The sequence below is a fragment of the Notechis scutatus genome, chromosome Z (genome assembly GCF_049901735.1).
Source record: "Notechis scutatus isolate UNSWTSFEM ecotype Mainland chromosome Z, rNotScu1.2, whole genome shotgun sequence".
NCBI lineage: Eukaryota > Metazoa > Chordata > Lepidosauria > Squamata > Elapidae > Notechis > Notechis scutatus.
In genome coordinates, this window is record NC_142025.1 from 848,608 (window position 1) to 869,925 (window position 21,318).

General features: G+C 51.0%; 1 protein-coding gene across 3 annotated transcripts; it reads left to right on the forward strand.

The window, feature by feature from the left end:
* The first annotated feature begins 985 nt into the window (after window positions 1-985).
* Window positions 986-18,978, forward strand: LOC113423556 (uncharacterized). 3 transcript variants are annotated; one of them, XM_087947934.1, is made up of 7 exons: window positions 1,496-1,731; window positions 2,072-2,838; window positions 3,396-3,527; window positions 9,797-9,915; window positions 10,444-10,554; window positions 11,761-11,874; window positions 12,868-18,978. In XM_087947934.1, the coding sequence occupies exons 4-7, from the start codon at window positions 9,885-9,887 to the stop codon at window positions 14,430-14,432; spliced, it is 1,821 nt and encodes a 606-aa protein (XP_087804060.1). In that variant the 5' UTR covers window positions 1,496-1,731; window positions 2,072-2,838; window positions 3,396-3,527; window positions 9,797-9,884; the 3' UTR covers window positions 14,433-18,978. The 3 variants fall into 3 exon arrangements, with proteins under 3 accessions (XP_026540794.1, XP_087804060.1, XP_026540797.1); XM_026685009.2 differs by lacking the exons at window positions 1,496-1,731; window positions 2,072-2,838 and adding an exon at window positions 986-1,165; XM_026685012.2 differs by lacking the exon at window positions 1,496-1,731 and having other exon boundaries at window positions 1,960-2,838; window positions 9,800-9,915.
* Window positions 18,979-21,318: the final 2,340 nt, after the last annotated feature.

Sequence of the window (21,318 nt, forward strand, 5' to 3'; positions counted from 1 at the left end):
TTTTCCAACTCCCAGAATCTCCAGCCAGCATAGATGAGCTTTGACTCCCAGAATCCCCAGCTGGTGAACTTCAATTCTCAGAATCCCTCAGTCAGGATGGCTGAACTTTAACTCCCAGAATGCCTCAGACCGCTGGGGGATTCTGGAAATTTATGGCATACACCCCCCATCTTAAAGGCTCTATAATCGTGAAATTATACCATTAAAATATACCATATACCATTAAACACAACAGAGAAAAGCTGAGCTACATGGAGCAGCCTTTGGATTACAGAGCCCATGATTCCCCGCTTCGATGGCCACAGATCGAGGTGACGGGGCCTCATGGGGCCTGCAATCCAAGGCAAAGCCTCGCTTGGGAAGCCTGCGGCCTTCTAAGCGCCGAACTCCAATTCCCAGAGAACCGCGCGGCGAAAAGCTTTTCTGGGGGTGCGGTCAAGGAAACTAAACAGCCATCGGGACTCGCCGGGCAATTCTCGCGAGATTTGTCTCCGAGCTACGGGGAAGGGCAAGAAGTTGTCTGTAAAGAAAAATCTCCAAAGAGCACAGGTTCGCCGCTCTTGCGATTCGAAGAACTCTCTTTCCCGTCAGGCGGCGCGGGTGGCGGGTGGGGGGAAATGCCTCTATAGAGTAGGCCTGTCAAACTGGCAGGATGCGTGACGCAAAGGCTCCGCGAAGACCAAAAAGTAAACAAATGTCGCGAGACCTCGCCGGACGTCACATGAGGTGATGGCGTTCGCCTCCCTCGCTCCGTGCTCTAAAGGGAATCCAATGCGCGCGCAAGCGAAAGGCGAGGCAGGCGCTATCTCGAGGCGTCACTTCCGCTTCCTTCATCCGAGTCATTTTGTTTATTTTTTATATATATATATGTGTGTGTGTTTGTGTGTACATATGTATATATAAATATATAAATATTATATTATATTATATATATATATATATATAAATTTAAAAAGCCTCGCCTCTTCGGGCCGAATAAGAGAGTGAGAGTGCGCAGGCGCGGGCGGGGCGAAAGGGCGCGCTCGCTTGACGTCACGTCGTGAGGTCAGCGTCTCGGCCCGATGATGCGTCGCTGACGCGCGACGCGTCCGCCACGGGGCCCGGACCGTCGCCCTTGTTGCTATGGCGACCCCGCCCGCCGGGTCAAGGGTCACGGCGCGGCCTGGTGAGCGAGGGGGTGAACTGGCGTCTCGGGGTGGGGTGGGTCCGTGGGGTGAGGGGGGGGCACGTGGCTGGAGGGAGGAAAAGCCAGGCCCGGGTGGGGTTCCCTACGACGGTTGGACTGGTGAGGGGCGTCGGGCCTAGGAGGGAGGGAGGGAGGGGGCTTTAGGGAGCAGGATCCCCGCCTCAAATCCAGCCAAGGAAGGAAGCTTCGCCTCCCCCTCCAACAAAAAGGGGAGGGGCGTAACAGGACGGGGTGGGTTTGGATTGGGGGGAAGCTGGATTTGAGGCGGGGGTCCTGCTTCCTTCCCCCGTCCCCCAAGGGAGGAAGAGCCTCCATTTTGAGGGAGGGGAGATCTGGCCTTGCAGTGACGCCTCTGACCCCCTCCCCTGGAGTCTTTCTTCGGGGTGGGAGCATTACGCTATGGTGGGGTCTGGGATGGGGGGGAGGAGAGAGAGAAAATGAGAGAGAGTGGAAGGAAAGAAGAGAGGGAAGGAGAAAGTGGGAATGAAAGAGAAGGGAAGGGAAGAAGAGAAAGTGGATGGAAGAGAAAACGAGAGAGAGAAGGAGTGGGAGGGAGGGAGCGAACGAGAAAGTGGGAATGAAAGAGAAAGAAGGGAAGGGAAGAAGAGAATGTGGATGGAATAGAATGAGAGAGGGAGAAAGAGGAAGGAAAGAGAATGAGAAAGTGGGAGTGGAAGAGAGAAGAGAGGAAGAGAAAGTGGATGGAAGAGAGAGAGAAGGAGAAAGGGAATGAAAGATAAAGGGAAGGGAAGAAGAGAAGGGGATGGAAGAGAATGACAGAGAGAGGAGGGAGGGAGGAGAGAGAAGGAAAAAATGGGAATGAAAGAGAGAAGAGACAAGAAGGGAAGAAGAGAATGGATGGAAGAGAGAGAGAGAAGGAGGAAGGAAGGAGAGAAAATGAGAAAGTGGGAATGAAAGAGATGAGAGAATGAAATGAGAATGAGAGAAAAAGAGAGAGTGAGAAAGGATGAGATTGAGAGAATCGGAGAAGGAGAGAGAAAGGAAGGAGAGAGAATTAAGAAAGAGAATGACAGAATGAAAGAAAGGAGACTGAGAAAGGATGAAAGACAGAAAAGAGCAAATGAGAGAGAATGAAAGAAGAGAATTGAGAAAGAATGACAGAATGAGAGAAAGAGAGAGTGAAAGAAAGCAGAGGATGAAAGAGAAAAAGACAAAGGAGAGAGCAAATGAGAAAGAATGAGAGAGAAGAGAATGTGAAAGGATGAAAGAGAATGAGAAAGATAGAAAGAAAGGTAGAATGAGAGAGAGAAATAAAAGAATCAGAGGAAGAGAAAGAATGGGACAGAAAGAAGAGAAGGAGAAAGCGACAGAAATGCAGAAGAGGGAATGAGAAAGGGAAAGTGAGGAGGAGAGAGTATAAGACTAAAAGAATCAGGGAGAGAAGGAGAGAAAAGAGAATGAGAAGGGGAAATAGAAATAAGAGGAGAAAGAATAAAAGAGAGAGAGAGAAAAGAAGGAGAAAGAGAATGAAAGATAAAAAAGGAGAATGGGAAAGAGAACTAGAGAGGGAGAGAGAGAATGAAAGAGAGAGAGTGTGTGTCTTGGTTTCCACCCAGTCTTGGTTTCCCTCAAATTCAATCCGGGATTGAACCCTGAACTTCAGCAGAATAACAGAAGGAGAAAGTTGGAAGGTACCTTGGAGGTCTTCTAGTCCACCTCACACACACACACTTGAGCAGGAGACCCCCAAACCATTTCAGACAAAGGGCTGTCCAGTCTCTTCTTAAAAAACCTCCCAGGATGGAGCACTCATGACTTCTGGTGGCAAGGAGTTCCTCTGGTTAATTCCATCAATCAGTCAATTGGAATAGAATTGGAGGTCTTGTAGTCCAACCCCGGTTAATTTCCATCCATTGTTTCTTGCCTTGGAAAATAAATTGACCCCCCTGTTCTTTGGGACAGCCCCTCAAATACTGGAATATTGCTTTCATGTCCCTTCTGGTCCTTTTTAAAAAAAAAATAGATTAAACTAAACTTTTTGGTTTTTTACTAGACTAAATTAGTCCCCAGTTTCAACTTTTGGTTCCCAGAAGAATTATTTCCCCCCACTATGTTAAAAGGGGGAAAAAATTAAGATTGGCTCAGGGTCACAACCGAAGAGCTGACAAATGATCAGCTTTCTTTAGCTCTCTCTTTCAAGTTCATTTTTCCTATTTGAAAATAATATATGTTTTCTTGATTTCGGCAGGGACTTCCCAAAAAGCTCGAAAGAAATGGATTGAAAAATAAAATAAAATAAAATTGATTGCTCAACACTGGGAGGAAAAAAAACTGCTCACTATTTCCTGGAAAATTCTCCCCATGGATGCAAATTAGCCAGGTAAGTTGGAAAGGTGTTTCTTTGATGGTGGCCTCAAGCATTTCCTCTCTTGTTTGTTTGTGCATATGTGTGTATGAGTTATCAAGAATAAAATACAAAACGTGTGTGTGTGTAATTATCGATAAAAACAAAACTATATAAATATAATTTATCAAGAATAAAATACAAAGCTATAAATTTATCAAGAATAAAACAAAATGTGTGTATATGTTCTATCAATAATAAAATACAAAACTTTTATCAATAGAAATAAAATACAAAATGTGTGTGTGTATACATATGTTTTATCAATAACACACATGTATAATTTTATCAATAAGAATAAAATATCAAACTATAATTTATCAATAAGAAAAAACAAAACGTGTTTATGTTGTGTGTTTTATCAATAAGAATAAAATACCAAACTGTATGTGTATATATATATATATAGGTTTGTGTGTGTATGTGTATATATATATGTATATGTGTGTGTGTGTGTGTATATCATGCCTGCAATTAATATAAGCCCTATCCCTAAAATAAGACCTAATTTATATATATGTCTGTGTGTATGTGATGTGTGTGTATGTGTGTGTGTGTGTATATATATATATATATATATATGGTATTCATATATGGTATTCAGCTTTGTTTGGTTTTTTTCCCACGTCATTATAGTTGTGCTTTTAAAGTTGTAGCAACATTTCGGCAGAATCTCATCTGCCATCATCCGGCTTGTATACCGTGTACAAGCCTGATGATGGCAGATGAGATTCTGCTGAAACATTGCTACAACTTTAAAAGCACAACTATAATGACGTGGGAAAATACCCAAACAGAGCTGAATATCATACATACGTACATACATACACACACACACTTACGTACACACACACATATAACACACATCTATAACAATAAAATACAAAATATTGTGTGTGCATACAATATTTTATCAGCGGTATAAAACTATCAATAAGAATAAAATACAAAACTATATATAGTTTTATCAAGAATAAAATGCAAAATGTGTGTGTGTGTATATATACATACAATTTAAATACACACACATACATACACACATAGAGATAAAAATGAAATATATTTCACGCCTGCAACTTATATAAGCCCTATCCCTAAAATAAGACCTAGTCTTATTTTTATACGTGTGTGTGTGTGTATATATATATATATGTGTGTGTGTGTGTGTGTGTGTATACACACACACACACACATACACATGTTTATACGTACACGCACACACACACACATACACACATCAATAAAATACAAAATGTGTGTGTGCGTGTGCGTGCGTGCCGTGTTTCCCCCAAAATAAGACCCCATCTTTTTGTTTCCGAAATAAGTTCTAGGTCTTATTTTGGGGGGATGTCTTGCCCACTTATCTTAGGCCACACCTCCCATGCCCTGACACCGGGCCTTGGGAGGCCTGGTAAGCAGGTACAGGGCACATGGGGCAGCTCCCTCCACCGCCCCCATTCCCAGCCTAGCATGAGTTTTACACCTGCGCTGTGCCCCACCTAATGCAACCAGATGGTGAGGGTGGCTTAACTAGGTCTTACTTTAGAGATAGGGCTTAGTTGCAGACGTGAAAATCGGGCTAGGGCTTGTTTTGGGGTAGGTTGTATTTTGTGGGGAACACGGTGTGTGTGTGTGTGTGTGTGTGTGTGTGTAAATAAATAAAATGTTTTATCAATAGGAATAAAAATACAAAAAGAAACACCAAACTGGGGGGGGGACGGACATCACACACCCAACAGTAACAATAGCAAAGAAAAAAGCCAAAAAAATATGTGTGTGTATGTAAAAGGGAAAAAAATATGAGCCCAATGTCTGACACGAAACATGAGAAAATAAAAGATCTGCTTTTCTTTTCTGAAAAGAAAAATAATAATTTTAAAAAACCCCACCATCAATTCCCCTCCCTTTCACATAAGGGGTCCGAATAAATTACCCTGTCTCCCCGAAAATGGAACCTAATCTGAAAGTAAGTCCTCGCATGGTTTTGACACATGCGGCCAATATAAGCTCCACCCCTAAAATAAGTCTTAATTACGATCCTGCCCACTCCACAGTGGACGGGTAAAAATTAAGCTAGGATGGGGAGATGGCGGTGGAGCTGCCCCTACTACTTACCTTTGGACCGATGTAGCCAGGCCTTCCACACCCCATTTCCTCTATAGCCAGCAAGGCTTTCTGGAAGGCCTCTGGACCGATCCGGAGCTTGGTTCTCGGCTGCAGAGGCCTTCAGGAAAAGCCTTGCTGGCTGCAGAAGAAGAACTTCCAGAAGGAGGCTGGGGGCGATGCGCACGCAAGTGAGGTTAGTCAGCTGGGGACATCCCCCCGAAAATAAGACCTGGAAAGGTCTTATTTTGGGGGAAACGCGGTCTTAGAATGATGTTAGAAACTTTCTCGTCTTCATTCAACCAGAAAACTATCTTCAGAGGAGGGGAGTGTGTGTGTCTTAATTCAGCTAGTCCTCATCTTATGACGGTTCGCTGAGTGACCAGCGTTATGATTCCACTGGACAAAGGGACTTCGTTTTTCCCACACACACTTAATGATTGTTGCAGCATCTCTAGTGGTCAGACGCTTGAAAACTGACTCACAATTACGATGCTCGCAACCTCCCTCCCCTTTTGCAACCTCCTGACCGGCAAAGTCAATGGGGAAGGTGCATTCATTTAACAACCATGGCGAGAACATGAATGGGGCGGTAAGCAAATCGCTTCACAAACGTCTCACTTAGCAACATAAGGTTTGGCCTTGATTGTGGTCATAAACTTCTGAAATATATATATGTATGTGTATATATATATATATAAATAAATAAATAAATAAATATAAATAATATAAATATAAATATAATTAATTTTTACATATATATATATATATGTATATACATATATAATTTATATGTATGGTATTCAGCTTTGTTCAGGTATTTTCCCACGTCATTATAGTTGTGCTTTTAAAGTTGTAGCAACGGTGTAACGGTGTAAAGTTGTAGCAATGGTGTAAAACACCAATCAAGCAGAACACAGCAAACTCCAAGTCCAATAAACACAGACCAAGACCCCCAACCAGTCAGGATGAAGAAAAGACCATTCTGGCACAGTAGTAGGCTAGCACCAAATTTAAAACAGAAACGGCTGTGAAAGTCTGACTCACAGACGAACACAATACAGAAGCCTGATGATGGCAGATGAGATTCTGCCGAAACGTTGCTACAATTTTAAAAGCACAACTATCATGACGTGGGAAAATACCCGAACAAAGCTGAATACCATACATGTAAGTACCCGCGAAAACTTAAGAAAACATATATAATTTATATATATAAATATTATCATATCTATCTTCTCTATTATCTAAGTGTCTTATCTGTCATCTATCTAATATCTGTATCCTGTATCTATCAACTTTTAGCTAACTATCATCTATCATCTATCTATCATCTACCGAGTTTCTCCAACAATACGGCCTCCACCAATAGGAAGCCCCACCATGTTTTATTGGCATAAAATCAAATTAAGCCCCTCCCCCCAAATTAAGGCCCATATGAAACATGCAAAATGGGGGGGGGGAGGAATGGCGGGGGGGGGGGCTTGCCGTTAGGAAAGTACTTTTGTTGCATGCCCGGATATGGTGCTGCCTGCGTTGGTGGGGCACTTCGTATCGGGAGACCTTCTGCCACCGCTGCTTTCCCTTCTCCCTTGCTGCCACGGCGTTAGAGCAACGCCGCGGTGTTTGGCGCAGCCACGTGCGGCCAGTCAGGGCTCCTCCCTGCAACCGGAGCCCTGAGGAGACACTTGGCTTCAGGCGCTCCTGTCGCCGCTTTCCCTTTGCCTTCGAAGGTAAAGCTAATTATTTTAAAAACGACGCCCTACTACAACAAAGCCTCCCCTGCACGAGAGGGCAGCCCAACCCCACATGGGGAGGCGAATCTCCCGGGGCCGCAGCGCAGGATCGGCCCACCCCGGGAGAAGCACCCAGCCGCCATCCCTGCCTGGCGCCGGGCAGAGCGCGAAGAGCTTCGCCTGGGGCGCCCAGCACAGCTGACAGGCGGGCCCTCCTGCCCGGCAGCAGAGCTCTCACCAAGGCAGCGAGCGCCTCCCCGCCGGGCCCTCCGCTCATCCCGCCAGGGCCACACCGGAGCCGTGCAGGCTGGGCAGAGCTGGGAAAGTGACCCGCAGGTGCGCACCCGCCTGCCAAGCAAAAGAGCCGGCCCGACCTGAGCTTGGCTTCCTTCCCAAGTCCCTCCAGCTCGAACCCAAAGGGGCCACCGGGAGAGGCCGCCCGAGGCAGTGATAGCGCCCACCCATCCATGGACAGGGAGGCAAGGCGACGGCCTGCGCCGCGTCCTCCTCCGAGCTGAAACCCGCCAAGTCAGCCCCTCTGCCTGATGCCCGTTCCGCTGCAGCGTTTGGAGCTGCCGGCGCATTTGGAGATGCTTGGGGACGGGGACGGGCTGGGCGAGGGGTGGAAAGGACGGGGGGCTTCGGGCTCTCTCCGCCGGGCAGGGAAGCAGCGCTGCCATCACCTCGCCTCCCTGTCCATGGATGGTGGGCGCTATCACTGCCTCGGGCGGCCTCTCCCGGTGGCACCTTCGGGTTCGTGCTGGAGGGACTTGGGAAGGAAGCCAAGCTCAGGTCGGGCCGGCTCTTTTGCTTGGCAGGTGGGCGCGCAACCGTGGCTCACTTTCCCAGCTCTGCCCAGCCCGCATGGCTCCGGCGCGGCCCTGGCGGGATGAGCAGAGAGCCCGGCGGGGAGGCGCTCGCTGCCTTGGTGAGAGCTCTGCCGCCGGGCAGGAGGGCCCGCCTGTCAGCTGTGCTGGGCGCCCAAGCGAAGCTCTCTGCCCGGCGCTTCTCCCGGGTGGGTTGATCCTGCGCTGCGGCCCCGGGAGATTCGCTTCCCCATGTGGGGTTGGGCTGCCCTCTCGGGCAGGGGAGGCTTTGTAGTAGTAGGGTGTCGTTTTAAAATAATTCCCTTTACCTTCGAAGGCAAGGGAAGGCGGCGACAGGAGCGCCTGAAGCCAAGTGTCTCCTCAGGGCTCCAGTTGCAGGGAGGAGCCCTGGCTGGCCGCACGTAGCTGCGCCAAACGCCACGGCATTGCTGTAACGCCGCGGCAGCAAGAGAGAAGGGAAAGCAACTGTGGCGGAAGGTCTCCTGAACCAAAGTGCCCCACCAACGCCGAGATCAACATCCAAGCCGTCACCACCTGCCCACCCAAGGATGCAACAGGGGGGAATTAAGTCACCCCCGAAAAGCCGGCCTAGCCGTTTTTTCGGGGGTCAAAAAATAAGGCCCGGCCTTATTTTGTGAGAAACACGGTATCTAATCTAATCTATCATCTATCTAATCTATCATCTATCAATCTATCTATCTATAAATCATCTATATTATCTACCTACGTACCTATTTATCTGCCTGCCTGCCTGCCTGCCTATCCATCCCTCTATCCATGTATCCATTGTCTGTCTTTCTCCCAGCCAGAATACCAGCGGTATACAGGCAATCCTCGATTTATCACCACAAAGAGCCCCTCATTTCTGTCTTTAACCGAGATCTTGGTGAAGTGAGTTTTGCCCCATTGGATGAGGTTTTTTTTTGCCACGGTCATTAAGCAGACCTTGCAGTTCTTAGGTGAGTATGGCTCTGGTTAACAACCCTGATACATATAGTCCTTGACTTAACGATCCCAAGGTAATGGAACACGTCATTCAGCGAGACCCTGATTGAGTTTTGGCAATCTGTCTGGCCCTGGTCATTAAGCGAATCCCTATCATTGTTAAGCGAGTCCCATGGTTACGAAGGGAAACTAATTTCTCTCTTGACGTTGCTCGTCAGACGGTCACAAAAGGAAATTGCGTCCTCTCCCACCCCACCCACCCCCATCGTAAATAGGAACCTGATGCTGAACACCTGAATTTTGATCATGGGGATACTGCGACGTCGTGAAAAACCCTCCTCGGTCACTTTCTTCAGTCCCGTTGTAACAGCGAACCATCCCTAAAAAAACAGTGAGGAAAGGACCAGCCGTCAAAGGAGATTAAAGAGTTGTTATGCGTCAAATTCTCCAACTGGGAAGGCCCCTCGTGAGCATCTCTTGCAGTTGGATGGATGGATGGGTCTCCTTGAACAGGGGGTTGGACTAGATGACCTCCAAGATCCCTTCCAGCTCTGCATTCTGGGCTTTGTAGTTCTGGGCTCCAGGCTGGTTTCAGCAGAGGGATGTAGGTGTGTGTGCCTTTTTCCCCCCCCAGCAGGTGACGCTTGAGCTGGTTGCCCTCCTCCTCCTCCTCCTCCTTCTCCAAGGAGCTCAGACAACTTCCATCATCTCTGGATGTTGTGATGGAGAACTACGAGCTGGTGACCTCCCTTGGTAAGAGCTGTGCTGGGACCATGGGTGTGTCTGGATGAGGGATTTCCTGAAGAGGGGGCTCTAGGAACAAGAGGCTGCTGGGAAGGAACACAAGAAGAACACCCCACCTGATGATAATGTTCCGTAGTTGGGTCGTGAAATGTCTTCAGGCTCAGAGAGCACCAGGGACCCAACAGTCCTCCTCCTCCCTCCTCCCCCTCCTCCTCCTCTCATGCACTGATGATGTTACCTAGTTTGGTAATGAAACGCTTGCCAGGAAACGACCCAACTCAGAGAGCACCAAGGACCCCATAATCCTCCTCCTCAGTTGGGGCAGCTGGATAACGAAGCCAACCCCCTCCCTTCTGAGCCCCAGGGAAGAGGGGTCTCCCTTTGACCAGCTGCCAGGGATAAAGGGCTGGTTCCAGAGGTGGGATTTAGCCGGTTCAGACCAGTTCTGATGTACCGGTAGGAAAAAAAATATGGAAACCTACCGGTGGCTGGTTTGTCTTGCCCCACCTGTGACCCGTCATGTCGAATCTTTTCCAGGCTATCCGGTTCTCAAACCCGATATCCTGTCTCGGATCGAGCGGGTCGGAGAGCCGTGCGTGGGCGACCAGCTGGATTCCACCCGCGGGATTCCCACTGATCCATGTCCAGGTAATGTCTGCAGGGCTGATCCTATATACACCCACACACTCATACACACACACACACCTGTGCTGCCCAGGGTTCGGAGAGCACAATTATGTTTCATTTCCTCAAGGTTTCGTTTCCTGACTGCGCGCCAAGCCAGGTTGCTGATGTGTGACACACTGTGGCTCTTCGGGGGTGTCGAGCGACACAACGTTTTGGAAGTTGGGGGGGGTTGGATAGCCTTCTTTGGCCAAGAAGAGCCTTTGTGGCCACTTTGGGAGAGTATTTCCTCATCTTGGCTAAGTTCACCGGCAGGGGAAATCAATCCTACTATGTTTCCTTTGAAAATAAGACCGGGTCTTATATTAATTTTTGCTCCAAAAGACCCATTAGGCCTTATTTTTCGGTTAGGTCTTATTTTCAGGGGAAATACGGTACTCAATGCGTCCGTCTGGCTGACAATCTTATTTGGGGCTTATTTTCAGGGTACGGCTTATGTTACCAGCATCCTGGAAAAACTCATGCTAGGGCTTATTTTCCAGTTGGATCTTATTTTCAGGGAAACTGGGTACAATTAGAATTCAAAGTACTATAAATACTATAATTCTGCTCCCAAAAGCCCGCACCCATCTTTCGATTGAGTTGAATTCAAGGCTAGCTTGATCGTTGTGTTAGCTTGGTGTAGGGGTGAAGGTGCTGGCTTAGAAACCAGGACAACTGGGGGTTCTAGTCCTACCTTAGGCAGGAAGACGGCTGGGTGCCTTTGGGCCAATCACCATGAGAGTGGGAGTTCTGGTCCCGCCTTAGGCAGGAAGACGGCTGGGTGCCTTTGGGCCAATCACCATGAGAGTGGGAGTTCTGGTCCCGCCTTAGGCAGGAAGACGGCTGGGTGCCTTTGAGCCAATCAACAGGAGAGTGGGAGTTCTGGTCCCGCCTTAGGTAGGAAAGACGACTGGGTGCCTTTGAGCCAATCAACAGGAGAGTGGGAGTTCTAGTTCAACCTTCAGCACGAAAACCCGCTGAGTGACTGGGCCAGTCCCTCTCTCTCAGTCCAGCCCAGCCCCACCTCACAGACATGTCTCAAATCAGGGCTGCATTATGGCCTTGGTGGTACCGGGGAGATGAGCTGCCTCAAAGCACATCTCCTCCCGTCCTTCCAGAAAATTCCAGGAAGAATTCGCTGACTCACCTGTTGCTTTTGTGATCTCTTTCCTTCCCCCCCGCCCCCAGGTTACCGTTTCTTCAAACCTGAGAGCCTGTCTTGGATTGAGCGGTGGGAGGAACTTGGAGTCACCGACCGTCAGAAGTTGGAGGAAGGAAAACTCTGCGCTGGTGCCTGCCAAGGTATGGAAGGTCGGGGAGCGCCTCGTTTTAGGGTGGAGCAAGTGCAGGAATTGTTCTCCAGTACACAGGCAAATCAGTGCACATGCAAAGCAATAGAGAAAAGAATATAATACCAGTATAAGTGGGAAATTAATAAGATAATAAAAAGGATAAATAACAATACAGGGGCATCTTCGACGTAACGACCACAATGGAGCTGAAAATTTCTCGCGCAAAGGAGGCAAATTCAATTTTGCTCCAGTTTACTTCTGAAGGGTGGAAAAAACTGTTGTAAGTCACTTCATCCATTGCCATTGTAACTTTGAATGGTCCCTAAAGTTTGAAGACTTTACCTGTACTAAGGCCACACTACGGGTTCATATCCAGAGATAGATGGATTCAGGTATTATGGCCGAGCGGTTAGAGACGCTGAGCTAAAACGGGACGTTTGAGACCTGAGCTGCTCCGATGGGGTGAGTTCCTATTACCTGCTCCAGCTCCCGCTTAGCAGTTTGAAAGCGTGAAAGTGTAAGCAGATTAATACGTACCAGTTTGATGGGAAGATAACAGCATTCCGTGTGCCTTTGGCATATAGCCATACTGGCCACGGGACCCAATGGAAACGTCTTTGGATGACATTGGCTTCCTTTGCCAAGAAATGGAGAGGAGCGTCGTGTCTCGCAAGTCAGAAAGCGAGTGGACGGGGGAAACCGTTAACCTTTTACGTAGACACAAAGTCACAGAAAATTAAAAACAGAACGTCAATACACTTTTTGTCTTGGCGGCCCGGTGCAGGGGGAAGAAGATATTCTGTCTGAGTGACAGGCACATGAGCGCGCACGAGTCCATCGCTGACATGAGAAGTTGCACACGCGAGCATTGCACCTGTATATGCACTTGTGTCCTGATTCTCAATAGGCCATGGCGCAGTAGTGTGTTAGGAGTCGGGGACCCCTGCATTATTTAATTCCTTTCTGTTGTATCGCCCCTCCCTTTTTGTCCTCTCTGGAACAGCTGCCGGGCGGAGCAAAGCCATCAAGGAAGAAGAGGGTGGCCAGAAGGGTTTTGTGGCCAGCTTGGAACGCTACCAGCTCTTCCCCGAAAGTTCCCGGGCTGGTCTCTTCCTGGCCCCCAACCCCGGACAGCTGAGACCCCAGCCCCGGGTCAAGAAGGAGGAAGCGGCCTCCTGCGAGCCCAGTCTGGGTGGCCCTGGACGCCCCTCCCAAGGCCTGGGCTCAGGCCCCTTCACGTGCGTGGTGTGCGGCAAGTGTTTCCGGCAGAAGCAAGGGCTGATCACGCACGGGCGCATCCACACTGGCGAGAAGCCCTACCCATGCCTGGAGTGCGGCAAGCGCTTCCGCCAACGCCCCAACCTGCTGACCCACCAGCGGGTCCACACCGGTGAGCGGCCCTTCCCCTGCCTGCGCTGCGGCAAGCGCTTCAGCCAGAAGGCCAACCTGGCGGCTCACCAGCGCACCCACGCCGTGCAGGAGGGGCTGATTGCCCCCGAGCCCAAAGTGCCGGTGCCGCGTGGCAGCCGCTCAACAGAGAAGCCCTTCCCTTGCAGTGTCTGCGGGAAGAGCTTCAGCCAGCGGCCCAACCTAATCACCCACCAGCGCATCCATACCGGCGAGAAGCCCTTCCCCTGCACTGAGTGTGGGAAGCGCTTCAACCAGCGGGCTAACCTCATCACCCACCGGCGCATCCACTCGGGGGAACGGCCTTTCCCCTGCGCCACCTGTGGGCGGCGCTTCAGCCAGAAGGGTAACCTGGCGGCCCACCAGCGCACACACTCACAGCAGCGGCCCCATGCCTGCTCCTGCTGCCCCAAGCGCTTCAAGGGGGAGTCGGCGCTGCGGGCGCACCAGCGTACCCATCGGCAGGTGCTGGGGGCCGATCCGCTGACTAGCACCCTCCTGGCCACACCAGCTTTACAACAAGCCCTTCCTGGGGACCCCACTTCGGCAGCGCAGCAAGCCACACCGGCCCCTCGTCCGGATCTTCCTGGAGACCCTTCTCCCAGCGTCCATCGCCCGGCCCCGGCCGCCCAACACGGGGCGCCTCATGGGCAGAATCTTCCCGCGGACCCACCTCCCCCTGGCCAACACGCAGCCGGCCCCTCAGGGCACCTCCAAGGGGTGGCCTCCGGCCCGGAGCAAGGCCCAAAGCTGAGTGGCCCGCCCGCCCTCCTGGATCCCCACGTGGAGATGCTCCATTGCCAACGCCGGCTGGGCCTGCCAGTGCTGCCCAGCTCCAGCACCCACTCGGTTGTGCCCTTGGGGCAACCCCCGCCCGTCACCGCCAAGCCCAAGGGTTTGTCGGCAGCCCCTCGGCCCGCCGCCCCCGTGGAAGCCCCGAGCGAGATGCTTCACTGCCTCTGCCACGCCGGCCGGGCTTCCTTGGTTATTCCGCACCCACCACATCTGGGGCAACTTCAGCCCGGCACCCGGGATGCCCCTGGCCGCGCCTGGCTGGGCCTCCCCTGCCCGACACGTACCCTTCAGCTCCAGCAGGGCGGGCAGGCGCACCCGGCCGCCCCTAATCCCAGACTATGTTCGATTCCCGATTCTTTGCGGTAACTTCCCGTGCACGGGCAAGCACCGATCGGCCGGGGCTGGACTCCCCTTGGATCTCCTTCCTCCCCCCCTCCAGCAGCGCCCTATAGGGCTGACCGTGGGGTTTATGCATGTATCCTGGACCAGGAAGCCCCCATCTGCCCCACCCTCCTGCTCTACGGAAGCACACGGACTCTCTTTGGATCTAGCCCACCTGTCTCAAGAGCCAATCCATCCTTCCAGCAAAGGCACTCTTTCTCCCCCCCTTCAAAAAGTGTCAACATGGCAGCAGGACCAAAACCATGCCCACACCTCGTCTTACCACCGAGCCCCTCCCGCCAAATCTCCCTGGATGCCCCTCATCTACTCCCAAACAATGGAAGGAAAGACTAAGAACTTGGCAGCAGTCCAAACAATGAAGATGGAAGAGTGCCACCCACCGTTTTGGAAAACTGACTGAGGGCGGAACCCCTCAATAAACCCTGGTTGGGGGGCAGTTTCTTGTGCCCGGACACAACTTGGCACATCCCCGATGAGGCGCCGCCCCCGTGGCTTTACAAAGAGGTTCCTGAGACCCCCATTTCCCCTCTCATGCTTTCCTAAGAAAGGGGAAAAAAATGAAAGAACTCGTTCTGGAAATGTACCATTGGCATCACGTGGCCGCCATGACACAAACTGGACAGCCGAACTCTTTGCCAGCCTGGTGAGTGCCAGCTTCATGCCAAACAACAGGCCAGCCGGCTCCCTGTAGAAGTCCATCGTGGTGATGCAGAACTTTTCGGGGAGCGGGAAGGATTCAGATTTGAAGACATTGTGGAGGGGGCCCCTGCCTGGCATTCAGCTCTTAGAAGTATAATCAGTCTCCAGGCCAGAAAAGACACATTTGTTCCTCTCCCCCTCCCCACAAAGGAGCTCCCCCTCTTCCCAACAGCTGTGACTACAATGGTCTGACACTTTCAGGGAGCCGACACCAAAGAGGTTGGATTGCAGTGGGGCTGAAAGATGGGTGGGGTCCTCACATAAGGAGAGGGGAGGCCCCAGAACGAACAAGAAGCACTTTAGAACGACCCGATGGCCTGTCGGCCCCTGGATTTTCCCTCCTCTCTCGCATGGGACGGAACCCTTGCACAGGGCTGCTGGAAGGGAGAAAGCCGAAGTTGTGTGTTGTGTTATGAGGGGTCTGTGCCTTAAGCTGAAAAGCCTTCCCAGAGCGAAGATGGTTAAATGTTCCAAGGCGAGCATGCCAAGGGTCCGGGCTTAGGATGGGGAGGAAGGAGGAATGGCGACGGCCTCCCCTCCTCCCGCCAAAGTCTGCCAAGGATGCAAAGCAGGGGCGGTAGGAGGACTTTGGGCCCCCTCCCCTATCCCAGCTCCTCTGGGCATCCGACGCCTGTTCAGCTAGGCTGATTTTAGGGGCCCAGAGACAACACGGATTGTATCTGGGCAACGGGGAAGAGGTATCGACGGCAGTGGGTGCGTTGAGCATACAAACAATGGCGTGCGACAACCAGTTACTTGGGCGCGAATCCATGAAGGGACACACACCGTGCATGGGTTGGATGCAGGGTTGTGATGGTGAGGGTTGTCGGGAAATTTGATTGGCACAAGCGGGCTGCCCACAGTCTGCAGCCTGGGTCGATGGAGGGTGCCTCCCATCGACAGCTGTGGAGAAAGAATCCATCCCTCCAACCGTGAGCATCCTTCCTCAGGGGCTCTTTCCGGTGGGCTTTGAGGGGTACATTCTAACTAAGTCCTGATCCCGGGATAAAACCACCCAGATGTTGGGTGGAAACCCCCCCTTTTTTTAAGCTGGCGAAATTAGCCGTGCCAGTTTGGAGGTGTGCTGAGAGCTTGGCCCATCGCGGAGGAACAGATGAGCTCACCCCACCCTACCCCCCAAAAAAAAAACAGGAGTGAAAGAAAGAATTGTGGTCCAGTCCAGGCAAGTCGGCCAGAGCTGAGGCAACTTGATCCCATCTTTTCCAGGCTAGGGCAGCAGTGTCCAGTCTTGTATGGGTAGCTTGACTGGCACGGGGCAGCCCCCGAAGCAAGGCCAGCGGTAGTCACGCCCTATGGCTGATCCTAGAGCTCAAGAGGCCCAGAACCTCCATCTGGGACTCATGCCCAAGGATGGTCCCTCCTTTTGGGAAGAGCCGTGACTTGGGTTTGTTGAGTTGCCGCGCTGGGGAAAACAGTGTTCCAATGTATGGCTGGTTTTCCGGCCTTTGCCCGGGCCCGGTAAAACCAGGAACCAGGCAGCCCTGCCCCTGCCAGCTGCTGGGACAGCCTCCAAATTCTGGCCTCGAGTTTACATGCTCGGTGTTGAAGGGCGAGAGGGGGCGAGCAACAAAAGTTGGAACGGTTGAACTCTGTAGCTGGCCCGGAAGTTGACACTTAGAGCAGGGCTCCCCAATCCTGGTCCGTGTACTGACACTCAGTTTGCAGCATGCCGGGACCCAGTCCGTGCCCACAACCCATCTGCACACACGTGGGATGCAGTAAGTACACAAAACCACGTTCCTCTGGTCCGCAGAGAAACTGTCCTACATGGAACCGTTCTGCAGTGCCCAAATCTTGGTAGCCACTGCCCTAGAGAGAGAACCAGCTGTCCTCTCCCCTTTATTCCCCAGGGTGCCAGGAGGCCAGGTGCAGCACCTCCTCCCGCGTTAGCCGGGCACGATATGGTTTTGTAACCCCTTTGTCATCATTTTTGGCTGGGCATGGTTTTGTACGGGTGGCAACAGTGTGGATCGTATAATGTTGCTCGCCGAAGACAGGCACTGTTCTACCCTCCTGAAGGCTTTTCGGTAACGTTCCTCCCAGGGTGCCAAGGCAGGTTGAAAAGTTGAAACCTCTTATCTGAGAGGTTGTAAATTTTTGGGCTGCTGGTGGGGAAAGACCCCACAATTTTTTGTTCAGATCAAATATGGCCTCTGCAAAGATGCTGTGGGAAACAGTGGCAAAATCTAGCAACCCTTGTGGGAAACTCCTGGAAATTTGGTTATTTAGCCCCCAAAACCGTGATGGTGAATGTATGTGGCATACGTGCCGCAGGAAAACGTACCTCACTGCGCATATACACACCTCAGCTGATTTTTCGGTTGGTTTGAGGCCTATTTCGGCCTCCCAGAGGCTTGAAGAAAGCCTTTGCAGGCCGAATAACAGGCTCATGTGACAATACGGACCTATAATTCACCCTGCAGAGACTTTCTTCAAGCCTCTGGGAGGCGAAATAGGCCTCAAACCAGCCGAAAAATCAGCTGTGAGGTGCAGTGTAGGTAAGGGGGTGGCGGGGGGGATTGTGTGCACATGCGCAGGAGGCATGGAGGGGTGTGTGTATTGCCTTCTGGGTGCTGATATGTGAGCGCATAAGCGCGCACACAATTTTTGGCACAGGAGCCCAAAAGTTATCCACCACTGCCCCAATATATGCGGGAGAGGGTGGGTGGGACGGAAGAGATGTTTGAATTGGGGGGAGAATCCTGAGCTCCCAGTACCCCTTTCCTTTATATTTTGCCTATCTGCACCTTTGCGGAGCTGCTTCACATTCGTGGAAACCCCCTGCCCTCTTAACTGTGGCCAGCTAAAACAACTGTGGCTCCCCCCAAAAAAAATAAAAGTGGATCCAAAGGGACTTCTTGTGGGCTCAGGTCGGCGGGCTTCAGCAGGATACATAACAAAGCCGCCTTCGGAATGAGGGAGCCGTGAGGTCATCCACACATGCCCGGTCCTTCGGTGCGAGGAGAGGCAGCGACACTTTGCAGAGGTGGCAAACGCTCTGAATGGCAGGACTCCCCCCTCAATCGTTGAGAGTGGGACGAGCCTGGCAGGATTGGGGAAGGGAGGTCAAAGGTTGGGTGGGCAGAAGTCTCCTTGTTCTACGTCCGTCCAGGACCTGAGCTGTTGGGTCGACAGAAGGAAGGACATCGTTGCTCCCCTTGTCCAGAGCAGCCAGTCAATTGCTTGTGCCCCCGAGCATGCAGGGGGTTGCCCTCTCTGTTGCCCCTCCCCCTTTTCCTCCCAACATTTGGGGGGGTCCCCCCTGTGCATGGCAGTTCCCACCACCATCACCACCACTTCGCCTTTCGATAAATGCACAACGCCCATCACTGCCGACATCGTTTGTTTATACCGGACTTCCTCGGCGCATTGAGATTGCTTGGTGTTCAGGATCTGGTACAAGAATTGGGGTGCGGGGGGATTCTTCCTTCCTTCCTCACCCACCCACTTTCTCCCTCCTGCAACTGACATTTTTTTTGCCGAGCACATCTGGGCCCCCCACTAACGCTGATAGGAGATGGTCAGGCCTGACACTGGACAGAAAAGAGACTGCTGTCCCCCGCCCCAACCCCCTGTCTTCCCCTTGAACCCCAAGCCAGGAGACTCCATCCCAACCCATCCCCCCCGTGCTTGCATCCCCTTCTGCAAGTGGCCTCCGAAAGACACTTCATGCCTCCATTAACCCCGACAAGGCCTGTAAGGGCCTATTCCAGATGTATTATGATGATGATAATTATGTCTATTATTTTCTTGAGCTATGTTTATTTGCAATAAAGGCTTTCTTACAGTTGGGGGGGTGTATGTTCTTAGTGGTGTAAGTGTGAAAGGGACGGAACCAAGGGGTGGGATTCGACTGGTTCGTGCAAACTGGTTGTTCTTCAGGTAAGTGTTTGGCCCTGCCCCTGCTCTTTGCTCTATTTCCTATGTCTTTTTTTCTTTTCTTAGCACGGCTTATTCACACGGCAGAGTGATTTTGTGCGCCTCAGCTGTTTTGAGTTCACTGGGGTGGGGCTGCAGTAGAAGGTAAGTAATTCAGTTTAAAAAAGAGCTTTTTAAAAAAAAATGTGTCAGGGCTCCGACAATCCAACCTCCATTCCAATCCTAAGTCTCAATAGTTTAAAAAATGATTTATTAGGAGTGACCATGTTGGCATTACCTGGGTGCAGCCGACTTTGAGACACATCATTTCACTCTTGAATCTGGTTTTTTAATTTTTTTATTCTTGTTGTATATATGTATATATATATGTATATATATACACAGTATACATTCAATGAAATCCACAAATTTCCCCCTATCCCCTGGATGTATATTCTCCAATGGAACACATCCATAGCCAAGAGTCATCCATCACACTCTCCGGTAATAATATTGCATGCCAACAGCTTCGGCCACCTAGCAATTATCGGAGGCATTTAAGGAATGCACTGCTTTTCCCCCCACTCCATAAAAAAATTGAGGTGTTTTTTTTTTTAAGTTGACACGTAGAGCACATGCACACACGTGCTCCCCAAATCAGTTGTTAACCCAGTTTGAATCGCCCAATGGCAAGGAAAGCTGGATTGCCCACCCAAAGCATGTTGAGATTGTTCTTTTGGGGGAGAACGTGGAGAAGAGCAACAATGGGGCCGACGAGCCTGAAGATGAAAATGTACCCCCAAAAAAAACCCACAATGGCAGATTCGGATATGTCCCATTGAATGAAAAAAAAGGACAATAGAAAGAATCCAGTATAAGGGGGTGGGTTTCCATTTTTTTTCACAAAACACTGGAAGGCAAAGACGCGAAGCACTTGATGGAAACTTGCAGAGGAGAGAAGCAAGCTGGAACAAAGGAGAAAGCTGAACGGTGAAGGATGATTAACCGGTGGAACTGTTCACCACTGGAAGTTGGAAGCAGTCCCATCACTGGAGGCTTTGAAGAAGAGACCGGACAGATGCTTGGTGTGGAATGGTAAGAGGGCCTCGAGCTCAAGCAGAGAGTTGGCCTAGATAACCTTCAAGGTCCCTTTTGATTCTCTTTTTAACTCTGAAGTGGTGTAGGCTCTCACGTTTGAGCAAGGGCGGGACTAGACGACCTCCAGGGTCCCCTCCAACTCAGGTTATTCAATGTCTCTGCAAGGATCTGCTTGAGCCGGGTGTTGGACTAGAGCAGTGGTCGCCAACCAGTGGGCCAGGGACTACTGGGGGTCCATGAGAAAATTTTGGTGGTCCGCAGAGAAATGTCCCCCCCAAAGCAATTAATCGAGGCTGCGCGGGAACACAAGGCTTGCATCGCTTGCATTGTGAACAACATAAGGTAGTGAGGGGACGGGGGAAAAGGCAGGCGGGGACTTGCCCCACATGCCTGGCCTGGCCACCGGGCTGCTTCTTTCCATTTCTTCTGCTTTTGGCTGCACGCAAGGAAAGCAGCCAAAGTCTTTCTCTCCCTCAAACTCTGCCAGAAATGAGTCTTGGGGACCCTGCAAGGCCTCCTGCTCCAAGAGGCTGCGCCGGCAAGACTCATTTCTGGCAGAGTTTGGAAGAGAAAGAAAGACTTCTGCTGCTTTCCTTGCATAAAGCCAAAGTCTCTCTCCCCCTGAGAACGGAGCTGGAGACGGAATCCTGTGATCCCAAATAAAGAATGATAGATTGGTAGGGGTGGGGGATTTTCCTGCAAAATTTATTTGGGATTTTTCCAGGGTCTTTGGTCCGCGGGATTTAAAATTATTACTTTGGTGGTCCCTGAGGTCCAAAAGTTGGTGACCCCTGGACTAGAGCAGTAGTCCCCAACCACCGGGCCCCGGACCAGTACCGGTCCGTGGATCATTTTGTACTGGGCCGCCTATTTTGCTTGGCGCCACCATCTTGTTTTGCCAGGCGCTTGAAAGTGCTCCGGGTGAGCTTGTTGGTGCGTTGGTTGGAAGCGGGCGTTTGGGTGCTGAAGGAATCCTCGCGCCTTAGTTTCGTTGAAGCGGGGCGGCTTGAGCAAAGAGCCGTCCCGATGGTGGCAGTGGAGTCTCACGTTACTCAGGAGGAGATTAAGAGCCCGAAAAGCCCATCGACCACAGAAGGTACAAAGGAGGAGTTGAAGGTGGCGGGGAGAAGCAGGGGCGGCTGGTTGGCCTGTCGCCGGCTCGCCTTGCCTTGGT